Here is a 14,121-nt window from a genome sequence, read left to right as displayed (position 1 = left end):
CTTGACTGGGGAAAGAACACCTAACATGAAGAACGCAGTGGTGTTGACCAGGGGATGCTCTCAGGAGGAATTGAAGGCTGACTGTGAGAATTGGGGGTGAGTCTCGGACAAGGGTTCCCACCTTTGTGAGCTTCCCACCCCTTAGTGAGCAAGCAGGAAGTAAAATCAATGCTTTGAGAGTTCCAGTTCAAGATTGTTGTTAGATCTTGTTCCAAACCTCAGCTGTCCCAACCATGAGCTATGCAGTCTGAGCCTAGGTACCCGAGGTCTCTGGGCAGGGCAGAGTGCGCCTTCCTTCCTTGCTTCCTTCCTTCCTTCCTTCTTTCCTTCCTTCCTTCCTTTCTCCCTCTTTCCCTCCCTCCCTTTCTTCCCTTCTTTCCTTCCTTCATTTCTTCTCCTTTTTTTTTTCTTGTTTGCCAAGTAGGATCTGGCAGGGGTTTAGTGGGATGACAGTGTGATTTTTTTTTTTTTTTTGGACAACTTGAATTTTATAAGTGTTGCCGGTTTTTAGCTCTCCCCTGGGACAGAGCTCTGGGGTGGGCCAGGAAATAGCTACCAGAAATTGCCCCTTCCCCATGAACCCTGTGTTTCCTGACCTGTGGCCCACCAGATCTTGGTTGGCATCCTATGCAGGCACAAAATGGATTTCTCTACTCCATTCCCAGTGGCTTGAGGACCCGAGACTCCACTGTCCCCTCCTTATTCTAGCTGTCCACTGGGAGGGAAGGCCTCACTTCCATTCTTCGTGCTGGGGATGGAGCTTGGAGCTGCAGCCTCAATCTGTGCCCCGAGGAAATGCTCTTGGTGACCGGGGTTGTCCCTGGGGAGGCTGGACGCAGGCCAACAACTAGAACCTTTAGGTTACCATGTCAGGAATCTGTCATTTAGGAATTAAACCTGTCCTGGTGCCCAAAGCTGGATACAGACCCCACAGGAGATCCTCGTTGTGGTCCCGTTTCATTCACCCTGTGCTGTCTGACCCCGAGAATATTGCCCCGGCACCTTCCTCTCTCTGGCTGCAATGCCCGTATTGCAGGTCCCAGGGAGATAGCGCAATGGGGTTGAAGGCTGGCAGTGAGAAAGGCTGACAGGAGGCGGGGACTCTGGGGGTTCCGAGAACTATAAAGGGGAACAGCCATGTGCAGGGAGACCAGTGCAGAAGGAGGTAGGTGTCTGCTCGGTCCAGCACCCCCTTGCTCACACAAGGTAAGTGGGCTCACTCTGCTCTGCCTCTGGGGACCTCTTGGGTTGACGCTGGGATCGGAGGGTAGGAATTGGTGCTTTGTAGGACTGGGGCTCTCAAGAGGCCTAAGGTCCTTTCTGGATCTCTCTCTCTACATCTGTGCAAATGTGTCCATGGAAGGCTGGACCCGCAGTGTCAGAGACTTCGGTTCCTTTACTTTACGAGTGAATTCTGCATCCCTTACTTGTGTTTCCCACCAGCCCTGGTCATTCCTGCATCCTCAGAAGCATCAATGTCATAAGTCCTGTGTATCCAGTTCTCATACCCACTTTCTCTGCTATGCCTTTTATGTTTCCTCGGCCCAGGGCTAACCTTTGGCTGCTGACCTGATCATTGAGGGGGTGTGTTTGTGTAGATGTCCTTGCTTTCCAGGGGAGGAAGGTGGTGGATGCTGGTGGCTCCTTCGTTTGCCTTGTCCCGAGGCTTGGCTTGGAAAATGTGTGGTGGGCAGTGGCTGGCCAGGTAGGTCTGGGACACAGCAGAATCTGCAGATGTATCTGCCTCCACTTTGTTCCTTGTTCCTCAGATGGCCACCGCATACTGCTGCCTCTCCCTGTTTCTCCTATCCACTTGGGTGGTTCTGCTGCTGCAGCCCCTGCAGGGTGCCTGGGGAGCCCCATTGGAGCCAGTGTACCCAGGGGACTATGCTACACCAGAGCAGATGGCCCAATATGCAACTCAGCTCCGCAGATACATCAATACGCAAACCAGGCCTAGGTATGGTGTGTGTGTGTGTGTGTGTGTGCGCGCGTGCGAGAGAGAGAGAGAGAGAGAGAGAGAGAGAGAGAGAGAGAGCCCTGAGAAAACAGTATTTCTACCGAGTGGCTTGGGTCCTTGTGCTGTGGGCAGGACAATGTCTAAAGAGGGGCTACAAGCCACCAAGGTACCACGCTTATCCCAGCTGTCCTTACCAGGTATGGGAAGAGGGAAGAGGCGAACACAGCTGGACTTCCTGGGATGCAGCTTCCCCTGTGCTCCAGTCCCCTGGTTGGCTTGACTCCCTGTTCAGCTCCCTGGAGCTAAGGGTAGGTCTGGAAAGTGGGCATCTGGCGGAGGGGGAAGGAAACCAGGGTCTCAGAGGACAAGGGCTGTCCTTCCTCACTGTTCATTTCTTTCCTTGCAGGGAGCTCAGCACAACAGACCTGTAGGGTCTTGTTTCCTGTCTGTGAGTGCAGGACAGCACTGGTCCAGCTAGTCCCTCTGCATTCCCATAACAACTTGCTACCTTTCAAACTAAATAAAGCAAATTAAAATCACATCCTCTCTGTGTGGTGTGTCTGTGGTGTGTGTGTGTGTGTGTGTGTGTGTGTGTGTGTGTGTGGTGTACACCCACAGTGGCAGGAGAAGGTAAAACCTACAGGCAGGGAGGCTGAGGGGGAAAGGGGAGCTAGGATGATCATGAGTGTCTGTAGGGGCTCAGCTCATCATTTTCACAGAGGGGCTAGTTGTGGTCCGGAGAGACGTGAGACTCCCTTGCGGGTCTGTGACATGGCAGTCTTGAGCTTAATCCTCCTATCCCCGCACCTCTAAACCATCCAGCTCTTCAGCCCAAGGCCAACCCTGTCCCCACATATACCCTCAAGCCTGCTTCCTATAACTTGGGCACTGGGGGAAGAATCATTTCTATTAAAATGTCCTTGGCACAGGGAAGGGGCAGCCCCTGAGGACTAGTGCAGGCTGGAAGCCATTCGGTTGCCTGCTTTGAACTGTTCTTTAGGAATCTGGAGGAAAGGGGCTGTCCCGAGAGGTCGTGTGCTGATAGCCTCAGAATGAACTCTGGCTACTACTGGGATAAAAGCTGTAGGGGGTTGTGTCTCCAGGATGGAGACACAGTCAAGCATGCTGACTGCCTCCATGGGTCCAACTTGTGGCATCCACATTTTGGTTCTTGGGGCAAGGAGGGAAGACCCAGATACTACCTGAAGACTGTCTACCTGTAGACTATTTACCTGTACTAAGCATCCTAAAAAGGTGGAGATGGTGTGGTGGTGGTGGTGGTGTTTATGTGTTTATGCAAAGTGTGTGTGTGTGTGTGTGTGTGTGTGAGAGAGAGAGAGAGAGAGAGAGAGAGAGAGAGAGAGAGAGCTTGACTCCTCTTCCTGGGAGCTTTTGTGGATAGGGATATCATGGGGAAGGGAAGACATGAGACATTCCCAAAATGGCTTCTTCCCTCTCTTCCACAGGCTGAGTCTGAAGGGTTGGGGTGATAGGCTTGGGGAATGAAAGTTCTCTTTCCCAGTCTCAGTGTTTGGCATTAATCCCATAGCACCGACATTGTAACTGTGTTTCTATATGTTCAGTGTTGAGTAACCTGGAGGCAGAACCCACCCTAAAGGGCCAAAGGCTTGTACAGGATGCAGCTATGCTGCAAATGCCTGGCTCAAGTTGATTCTTAAATCCAAGGAGTGTCTAGCTAGGGGATAGGGAGGCTTCTGCAGGGGAACAGGGTTTAAATGCGGCTGCTGGAGCCTGAAGTTCCAATACCTTCTTTGGCAGCTTAGGTGATGACTTCTAGTTCTATTCTATGTGTGGGTGCTTTGCCTGCAGGAGTGTCTGCTCATCACATGTGTGCCTGGAGCCTTTGGAGGCCAGAGGAGGGTTTCAGATATCCCGGAACTAGAGTTTCAGATGGTTGTGAGACACCACACATGTGCTTGGACTCTCTGGAGTCTCTGGAAGAGAAGCCAGTGCTCTTAAACCCCGAGCCATCTCTCCAGCCTGACATGGGTTCTACCAGGAAAGATAAACAGTCATAGAGGTGGGAATTCAGAACCTGTTCCACACACACCTGGGTTTGATAGATGAATGGTTTGGGAAGTGCTGTGTGCCCGTGACCAGAACCCTCTGGTATTCCGGCTGCAGCAACAGGCTCTACCAGGTTCAGGAGGGGCGAGGTCCCCTAAACTCTACACCCCTCTGTGCTTTGGTACTACCCTCACAGGCCAGACTGCCCTCCCAACATGTCCTGCTGTGGGGTGACCCTTGGCAGGGAGCAGGTCTGGCTGAAGGCCCTGTTTTGAAGTTGCTAGGACCAATTCTTTTTATCTTCTCTCTCTCAGAGTCACAGCTTGGAATGATGGGAGAGGAGGCTGCGGTGAGGTGGTGAAGGGTGAGTGGGTGGGTTGGAGAGCGAGGCAGACAAACCTAGACTGAGGCCTGTTTATCTCACGGGAGGCATTACGGGGTCCCCTTCCCCACGGAAGGACAGGCCCTTCCTGCCAGTGTCCACAGAAACCACAAAAGCAATAGTCATTTTAGGAATTTATTTATTTATTTATTTATCCATTCCTTTGTTGTAACTGTGGTTTGTATGATGTGTGTGTCCACACAAGCCATGGTACATGTATCCTTTCTTCCATCCTATGGGATCGGGAATGGAACTCTGGCCGACAGGCTTAGTGGCAAGTGCCTTTACCCCTGAGACATCTTGTTAGTCCCACTATGTTTCTTTATTGTCCGTGCTGCGTGGGCAGGGAGGAACAGAGGTCCATCTCACCGTCTAAAGGGGTCCGTGGGTAGCCAGATCCCGGCCAGGCTTCTGGAGGTCAAGGTCCAGGCTGGAGAGGAACACCTCCTGGCCCTGGCGTACCCCTTTCACGTCCCCATCCCCAGGAGAGAGTTTCCCTCTCTCTCCTACCCGCCTGCCCAAGGATATGGGTGGAGGCCTCTGCTGGTTGCGCCACCTGTCTACCTGGAGTCAAGGGAGGGAGGCTCAGAGCTGGAGCCCCAGTGGTTCTTCCAGTACTCGGGGTTGGCTGGTGTTTTACGGTGGTGTAGTTCGTGATGTTCAAGTGAGGATGGACTGTGACGCTCGATGGGGCAGAGTTGGTAGAGTTGGAGGGTTTCTTGTGTTTTTGGGGTTTCTTCGATCTAGGAAATACGCCATTGCAGAGATCACGGGGGCCGAGGTGTGAGTGGGGTGCTAGGTCCTCCTTCCCCCATTCCTCCGCCAGCTCACCTGTTTTTGAAGAGCTTCTCCATGTACTTGTTGATATTTGTGAACCATCTGGCCACTCTGGGCTCGGGAGACTGCTGCAGTTGGACTTCCTTGCCCAGGGCGCCATCGGGTGGCACCAGGAGTGCAGCTAGGCATCCCAGAGCCAGTGCGCACGCGCAGGGTAGAGACACGGTCTGTAGGGGGGCGGGGCAGATAGCATGGTCAGGTGACCCTGGGAAGGAAGGTGAGGTGGGGTGGGGTGGCGGTGGGACCTGGTTGTGTCCTCACTGAATCTCGGGGCCACACTCTGTTTGTTGGGAAAGCCGGGAGTGTGGCGAAGCTCGGACCAGGAGATGTAGCTGCCCGTGGTATACACAGAGCTTCTAGGGAATCCTGGTTCCCAGGGAGAATAGGACACGCCTGGATGTGCACTCAGTAACCCCAAAGTACTGAGGCAAAAATGGAGCCCGGTCTGACAAGGATACATGATCTAGAGTTGCCGGTCAGGTCCCTGACCTTACAGACTTCTGCGGCAAATTCCTCCTTGAGCTCTCCACTCCAGCCTTTCCCGCCTCCTTAGGTGGTCCTCAGAAACCCTAGACATGCTGCTGTCTGCCTGGAAGCCTGGTCCTCCAGATGCCTGCAGGGCCAGCTCAGCTTCAAGCATCAGCTCGACACTCCAATAGCTCTAGCCCTGACACCCTATATAAAATTTCCACCCACTCTTACCTGTGCTGCGGCTGCCATGGCCACTCCTTGCTGCGTTCTGTGGTAATTTGTAGCTATCGGCTGAACCTCTTCCCAGCCCCACCTCCTCCCATTACCCTGCAGGTGGGCTCTTTACCCACTTTCTCTGATGTAGTACTGAGATTTGGGCCTGGCATTTAACACATTAAATGAGTAACATAGTTGCACACTGGAGTGCCAGCCCAGTAATTCCCTCCATCCCCAGTCTCACACACACACACACACACACACACACACACACACACACACACACACACAGAGTTCCGGGGCCACCGGACATTACCATAGTCCTAGGCAGGCGCAAAGCGACACAGCAAAGGGTCTCTGGCCAGGACTTCAGGGGCCTTTTATATGTCTCAAATGTCCTGCCCCACATGACTTTCTCCTATTCCTGGGTCGTGACCCAGGGATTGGGAACAGAGAGAGTGTGGGGGTGGAAGGACACGGCCTACTGACTGTCCTGAGTAAGGCACAGTGTCTTCTAAGAGCTCAGAAGGGTGGGCGGCAAAGGTGGGAGTCTCCTGGGGCCAGGTACCTTTTTGTTCTAAGACCATAGATCCTGGGGAAGAGCTGTGTCTGTGCTTGTGAGTGGGAAGTGCCTTTCCCAGGGGCTATTTCTGAGGTTAGAAGAGGCCAATGCTGAGAGGCCCTACTCGGCCAGCTGATCCAAGGGGAGTCTTCCTGAAGGTTGCTATGGAGGCCTAGCACGTCTGGTTTTGTGGGATTGCATCCCTTACTCTGCCTGTCCCAGCCATGTGGAGCCCCTGGGCGTGACTAATGAGTCCTATGGGGAAAGGAATCTTGGCTACTTAAGTAACACACTCACTGCGATTCAGGCCAAAGAACCTTGCTGTGAGCCTGTGTCTTCCACCTTGCTATTTGTCCAGACCAAATTCCCTGCGACCACCCTGCTTCTAGGAAGGGACAGTAGGAATCCTGAGCTCCCTCGTTCTTGGCTGTGTTGAACCTGATCAAGGGACTGTACTTCCTGGTGAGCCTCGTATATGGAACCCGGCTCATTATGTTTCCGGCATGAGACTGATGCCAAGATTGGTCTGATCATGCGCCTCTGCCACTGGATAGTTCTTGGCACAGACTGGGCGATGGGCACGATGAGCCCCTCTATGTGGGTACACCTCTCCTCTAGTCTCCACTGATCTCCTGTTCACCCTTTCCTTAGTAAATTCCGCTCTCAGCGGAGGGGTGGGAACTCAGGGCCAGTACAATCAGAGAATCCACAACACCTTAGGAGCTCAGTGAGGCCACAGTGCCATCAGAACCACATTCCTGGGTAGCAAAGAGCTGGAAAAATAAATGAGATTTCCAGAATATTTCATAGTTCAGGGTAAAGGAGTTGTTTAGGGGGGCAGATACTCCACATGTTAGCAAGCTATGAATTTGTGTGTGTGTGTGTGTGTGTGTGTGTGTGTTTTGAAACAGGATCAGGAGGCTACTATGTAGCCAAAGAGAAGGTTGAACTGATCTCCCTGCCTCTGCCTCCTAAGTGCTGGGTGGGATTAAGACACATATCACCATACTGCATTTGAAACAAGCTATCACATGTTCCAACTAGATGCAAACCTGGTTCTACGCCCGGAACCCCACACTCGGTGAGGTCCTCAGAGCTTCGGTGATGTGTCCGTGTGGAACTCTAGGGCTCTTTCTCATCCTTTGGTTGCTGTCCTTGACTCATCTCAGGAGCAATCCAGTTCTGACTGTGTGGGGATGATGGTCCAGGGGCTTACTCTATTTCTGGCTAGAGGAAAGCTTCTGGCATGGAACGGAGCTGGCCAAAGGGAAAGGCGAGGTGTGCTTCTGGTGGCAGAGCTGAGGGCACAGGACTGCTGGAGTCCGGATGGTGCCGTTCTGAGCCCCAGACGCCTAACACGCAGGGCAGGAACTGGGCAGGAACTGGGCAGGAACTGGGCAGGAACTGGGCAGGAACTGGGCAGGAACTGGGCAGGAACTGGGCAGGAACTGGGCAGGAACTGGGCAGGAACTGGGCAGGAACTGGGCAGGAACTGGGCAGGAACTGGGGTTGATTCTGCTGCTCCTCAGTCTTGCTTTGGCCCTGTTTTTCTGTGGGTGGCGAGCAGGTGGACTTGTCATGTTTAATCTTCATGGGCTGCTTCTGGACTCAAGGAACTTTGCCCTGTATCATTATCAATAATATCTGTATGCATATTCTAGCCAATAATTGATAATCATTGTTGTGCTTGGTGCCAGGTCTGGCGTTCCAGTTAAACAATCTGACATGAAATCTCTAGTGTTATTTTGGTCACACTTCTATACCTTATTAATCCTTTATGTTGAAGGATGAAAGCCGAGAGAAATTAGATCGACCCAAGAGTTTAGGGGCATGAAGCTGAAGCTCAGGGCAGGCTTTGATCAGAAGCAATTCAGTCTCTTGGAGTGTTCCCTGCCACTAGTACCCTGTCTATCTGTCCCCCCCTCCCATGGCCTTCCAGTCCCTCACCCAGCAGCTGTCTGTGCTCAACAGGCTTGCACCCTGCTTGTCTTTTAACCCCTGCCCTTTCCTATGCCTCTTCCATCCTGACTGTTTCTCAGGAACTTTTCCCTCTTGATTCTGGTAGGTGAGATAGCGGCTTTGGTTCCAAGACAGACCTGGGTTCCAAGCTTGGCATGACCACTTGCATTCCGTGGACAAGTTACTTTGTGTTTCTGAGTGTGATCTCTTCAGCTGTGGGAGAGTGCTGGAGCTAGGTGCAGGCTCAGTGGGAGAAGTCTCAGAGGGGTTTTGGCCCCAAGCTGAGGTGTCTCCCTTATAAGATGCTCCAGAGACCATCAAGGAATTCTTTTTTGTCTAAAGTGGTTTGAGCTGGCTAGACTGGTCAGTAGGGATTCTCCTGTCTCTGCCCTCTCAGCAGGAATTACAAGCAGGTGCCACCATACCTGGTTTTTACATGGGTGTTTGGTTTAACTGGAGGCTTCTCTTCCACCCACCAGTTCCCAAATAACCACTCCGAGGCTTAATATTAATTGCAAACTGTTTGGCCTATTAATGCAGACTTATTATTAACTAGCTCTTGCAACTTAAATTAACCCATTTCTATCACTCTGTATTTTACCATGAGGCTTGTGGCTTGTTACCTCACATCTTGCTTCTCCAAGGGCTGCTGGTGTCTCCCCAACTCCACCTTCTTTTTTCCTCTATCTTTGGTTTTCTGCCTAACTATATTCTGTCTGGCAATTGGCAAAATCAGCTTCTTTATTAACCAATGGTCATAAAACATATTCACAGCATATAGAAGGGCATCCCACATCAGCTTGGGAAGGAGCTCAGGTCGGTCTCTCTCTCTCTCTCTTTGGTTTTTTTGAGACAGGGTTTCACTGTTTAGCTGTCTTGGAACTGACTCTCTCACTCTGTAGTCTAGGCTGGCCTCGAACTCACAGAGATCTGCCTGCCTCTGTCTCCTAAGGGCTGGGACTAAAGGTGTGCACTGTCACCATCTGGTAGGTCCTCTTATTTGTACAGAAAGGATTTCTCTGACCCAGCTATGTCTCCAGCTCTGATTGCCCCATCAAAAAAGTTTTTATTTTTTAAAAAATGTATGTGTGTGTGTGTGTGTGTGTGTGTGTGTGTGTGTGTAGCTATTTGAACATGAATGCAGTTGCTTGAAGATGGTGTTGGATCCCCTGGAGCTGGAGTTAAAGGCAATTGTGAGTCACTGAATGTGATCACTGGGAACTGAACTTGGGTCCTCTGTAAGAGCATTGTAATGTTCTTAACAACTGAGCCATCTCTTCAGTCCACTCACCCACTTTTTTTTTTTTGAGACAAAGTCTTTCTACATACTCATGTCTATCCTGGAACTCACTATGTAGACCAGGTTGGCCTTGAACTCACGGAGAACTGTTGTGGAATATTAGTTTAAGATGTTACATTGATTTTTGCTGTTGAATATTTGTTTAATGATGCAAAGATGCATTGCTTTTTTTTATGTTGCATTTGTTTAACTCTGTGTTACTTTGTCTAAATTACCTGATTGGTCTAATAAAGAGCCGAATGGCCAATAGCTAGGCAGGAGAGAAACAGGTGGGGCTGCCAGGCAGAGAGAATAAATAGGAGGAGAAATCTAAAAAAGAGCGAGGAGTGAGAAAAGAAGGAGAGGAGGATGCTGGGGGCCAGCCAGCCACAGAGCATAAGAAAGATAATATAGAAAGGTAAAAAGCCCAGAGATAAAATGTAGTTAAAGGAAAAGCTGGCTAGAAACAAGCCAAGATAAGGTCAGATAAGTAAAAATAAGGCTTTGTGTATTTATTTGGGAGCTGAGTGGTGGGCCCCTAAAGAGAGAGGGAGGGGGAGGGAGAAAGAGGGAGGGAGAGAGAGAGCTACAGAAATCCACCTGCCTCTCTGCCTCCTGTGTGCTGTGCCACCACACCTGGCTTTTTCCTTTCCCTTCTCCCCTCTTTTCCATTATTATGATTTTGTTTTGAGATAAGAGCTCACTATCTAGCCCAGTAGCCTGGGATGGCTTTGAACTTGCTTTAATCCTTCTGTCTCCCTCAGCCTTCTGAGTGCTGGGATCCCAGTGTATGCAGCCTGGCACAGTTGCTCTTGTCTTTTCCATCCCCTTGAGCAAGGCTGGACCTAGGGCTGTGTGCCCACTAGGCACTGTAGGCTGAGCTATAGCCTCGATCCTAATCACGCTTTCCTATTTTCTATGTTCAGATGTTTTGAATTCTGGGCTAAACCCACTGTTTGAAGGTTGTACCACCTCCCAATAGTGACACCCCGAGGCCTAAGCCTTTAATCCCTTTAATCCACGTTTCTTTGGGAGACGCTCATCTAAACCCCAGTTTCCAAAACTGTCAATATTTGGTGGACCTGTCCTCAGAGATTCTGCTCCCTGTGCTTACTGAGCGCTGGCCTGATGAAAGACACCACAGCTCAGCTAGACTGCCACTGTCCTCAAAGAACTCCATGGTCTAATGGGAATAGGTATTTAAGGAATGGAATAATTAATGTTTCAAGAAATATTTGCTAAGAGGCTACCTCTTGTCTGTGGAAAAGGATTTTTAAATTTTATTATTTTTTGAATGAGTAGAAGTCCTGGTTTCCCATCCTCCCCTGTTATAGGTGATTCGTGGACTAATTTTCCTGTGATGCGGGATGTTGGTGACTCTGCAAACCAGAAGGTCCTGGCCTTTGGACATCCCTGACAGGTGCTGTCAAGCATTGCTGAACAGTCAGGTGTGGTGTTGCATGCTTGTAATCCCAGCACTGTGAGTTCAGGGCCAATTCAGAAGGTCAGTGAGGCAGTGTCTCCATAAAAGAAAGGAAGAAAGAACCGCTAAGCTGTGTTGGGTCCAGTGTCTAATGCCAAGTTAATAAGAGATTAAGATTAATTAGTAAGATTACCACCATCGAGCCTAGGTAAGTGTAGGGTTGGAGTAAGCTGTGACGGGAAGTGGCTAAGCATCAGCAAGGAAGCACACAAGTTGCTCCCAGGGGTTTATTTCTTTCAGCTGGGCGCACTGAAGGGAGGAGAGGAGAGAAGTGGGTGGCCCAAATGGGGCTGAACAAGCTTCCTCTTAAAGGTGTGTGGGCGCTGAGAAGAGGACATGCTCTTCAGACCACACACTTCAGAAGCCCTTGGGTGGACCCCGCCTGCTCTGGGAGGACCTGGGGTCAGTCAGGGCACATCAGATGGAAGAGGTGAACCACCCACTCATTCCCCTGGCACGTAGCTAGAGCCTTCCAAACTTCTAAAAGGGACCTGCATTTAAGGATCGTTTTCTGTGTGCCCGACACAGTAGCAGCTACTCTGCAGCTATCCTCCGGCAAGATGGAGGCTACTATCCCCACTGTGCAGTTGGAAAAACTGAGGCTTAGCAAGGTTGTGTAACTGGCTTAGCATGCATACACACGCGGCTGGGCTAAGATTTCATTAGCACTGCTACAACTTCCCACCCTGATTAGGAAAAGTAGGACCAGGGGATGGGGAGAAGTGTGGTCCTGGAATGGGGTGAGACAAGGAACAAGGAGGCTGCTTCACAGAGCGATCTAGGGCCCTCCCTGGTCCACGTGAGCAGTCCGAGTACAGGGCAGGGTGTGTGGTGTGACTTTGGACGGTGGAGTAGCCTTTGGGCTGTGTCTTGTGATTGAAAAGAAACCAAGGGGCCAGGACATCTCAATTTGGTCCTCACATACCTGTCGGGAGGTTGTATTGAGGCTGAGACTAGGGCGGGGGGGGGGGCATAATATATCCCAAGTAGGGGTGCACCCAGGAGTATTCAAGGTAATTCCTTGCCATATGGGGAAACACATTTGAATTTTCATAGTTTCAAAATAATGTTTTAAGTTTTTGTGTATATGTGAATTGCTTCTAATATATGCAGTTAGTTCAGTAGCTCAGCTACAATAATTCATAAGAAATCGCCCACCTCTTTTTCTTATTTATTTTTAAAGATGCCTTTATTTTATGTGTACGTTTTGCCTTGCATGTACATCTGCATACCGGAAGAGAACATCAGATTCTATAGGACTGTAGTTATAGATGGTTGAGAACTGCCATGTGGGTCCTGGGAATTGAACTCAGGACCTCTGGATGAACAGTCCATGCTCTTAACCACTGAGCCATCTCTCTAGCCCTCTCCTATCCTTTTTTTTTACATTGATGTTTCCAACCTTCTTTTTCCTGAGTGGCATAGCAAATAGAAAAAGTTTCCAGAACAAGCAAGCTCTGGGGAGTTGTAGGTGGGTGTGCATCCATATCTCTGTCCTTGTGTGTCCCAAGTGTGGGTGCATAGACTGGGCATAGCCCTGGTGGCTCCGACTGGCTAACCCAGGAAGTATAGCACCACTCCAAGGCCTGAACATCTGCCACAGGAGACAAGCACAGCCAGGGAAGCGGTGCCTGCACCTTGTGACTTCCGAGAAAGATGGAAGCAATGCAGAGCTGGGATCAGGAGAAAACATTCTTCCTGGGGGCAGTGCAGCTCCTAAAACTGCAGCGAGAAGCTTGGTAGACTCTGGGAGACCTTCTTCTAAGCCGGGCCTGGATGGCTTTGGGCTCATTTTAGAGCAATATACCTAAGGGCATAATAGAATTCGTAATAGAATATGCCCTTAGGTCTATGCTATGCTATGCTATGCTATGCTATGCTATTCTATTCTACTCACCATACCACTAGAATAGCTGCTTCATCCCTGTGACACGTATCTCCCCGGCCTCCACTCCAGGACATTAAGCTCCTCATCTATTTCAGGAACACGGAAATGGGCACCTTGTCTTGAACAAACAGAGACATTCTAGTCTTCATTGATAAATGTTTCCATCCACTCCAATCTTATAGGACTATTGTATGAAACTGCCAATCAAATGTAAGATGTGTGTGTGTGAGGGGGTCAGACTGTAAGAACAATGAGTTGAACTCCACCAGGTGGATTCGAACTCAAATCACACCATGTCCTTAGGATCCTGGATGGAATAGGTTTGCTGTGTGTTGCTAAGGGGTAATAGTTGCTTGCTTGAGAAATAATTAATCGTTTTGGGAGAAACCAAAATCTCTCTTCCCTTCCCAACTAAATGCAAAAGTTAAGCAGTTCCCTGAGCAGAAGTGTGTAGCAGGTTTTTTCTTTGGGGTCACCAACCAGCTCCCAAACCATGACACAGAGATTTATTAGTTTTGAATGCTCAGCTTAGCTTAGCTCTTATTTTAATCTGTTTCTCTTTATCTACATTTTGCCTCAGGGCTTTTTACCTTTATTTCTGTATCTCTTATTTTCCTGCTGTCTCCATGTCTAGTTGTTGGCTGCCTGGCTTCTGGCCCCAGGGGTGTCCCTCTCTTTCTTCCTGTTCTCTCCTTCTTCTCTCTCTTTTGCCTAGATTTCTCCTCCTATTTTTTTTCTCTGCCTGCCAGTTATTGGCCGTTCAGCTTTTTATTAGACCAATCAGGTGCCTTAGGTAGACAAGGTGAAACAAACGCAACACGTCTTTACATAGTTAAATGCAGTACAAACAAATGTAACACATCTTTACATAGTTAACAGAGGCAGCAGAAACAAAAGTAACACACCTTCACATAAAGTAACATTCTGCAGCATAAACAAATGTAACACATCTTTGCCTAAAGTACCGTTCCACAGCACAAGTGAGTGGTTGAGAGCTGGTGTAGTCTCGGCAATGGGAGGGAGGAGACCTCCTGTCCTGAGTTCAATTAGGAAGAT

The 14,121-nt window shown here is 49.9% G+C and overlaps 1 protein-coding gene across 1 annotated transcript; it reads left to right on the top strand.

Annotated features, from left to right (window-relative positions):
- The first annotated feature begins 1,161 nt into the window (after positions 1–1,161).
- Ppy (pancreatic polypeptide) lies at positions 1,162–2,493 on the top strand. The gene is made up of 4 exons (XM_041635559.1): positions 1,162–1,206; positions 1,770–1,960; positions 2,158–2,272; positions 2,367–2,493. The coding sequence occupies exons 2-3, from the start codon at positions 1,770–1,772 to the stop codon at positions 2,264–2,266; spliced, it is 300 nt and encodes a 99-aa protein (XP_041491493.1). The 5' UTR covers positions 1,162–1,206; the 3' UTR covers positions 2,267–2,272; positions 2,367–2,493.
- The last annotated feature ends 11,628 nt before the right edge of the window (positions 2,494–14,121 follow it).

This window comes from Microtus oregoni, unplaced genomic scaffold, assembly GCF_018167655.1.
Source record: "Microtus oregoni isolate MIOR12 unplaced genomic scaffold, Mior012 000048F_ref0000485, whole genome shotgun sequence".
Classification (NCBI taxonomy): Eukaryota; Metazoa; Chordata; class Mammalia; order Rodentia; family Cricetidae; genus Microtus; species Microtus oregoni.
The sequence above is the reverse complement of the archived record's forward strand: the minus strand, read 5'-3'. Positions and strand labels throughout refer to the sequence as shown.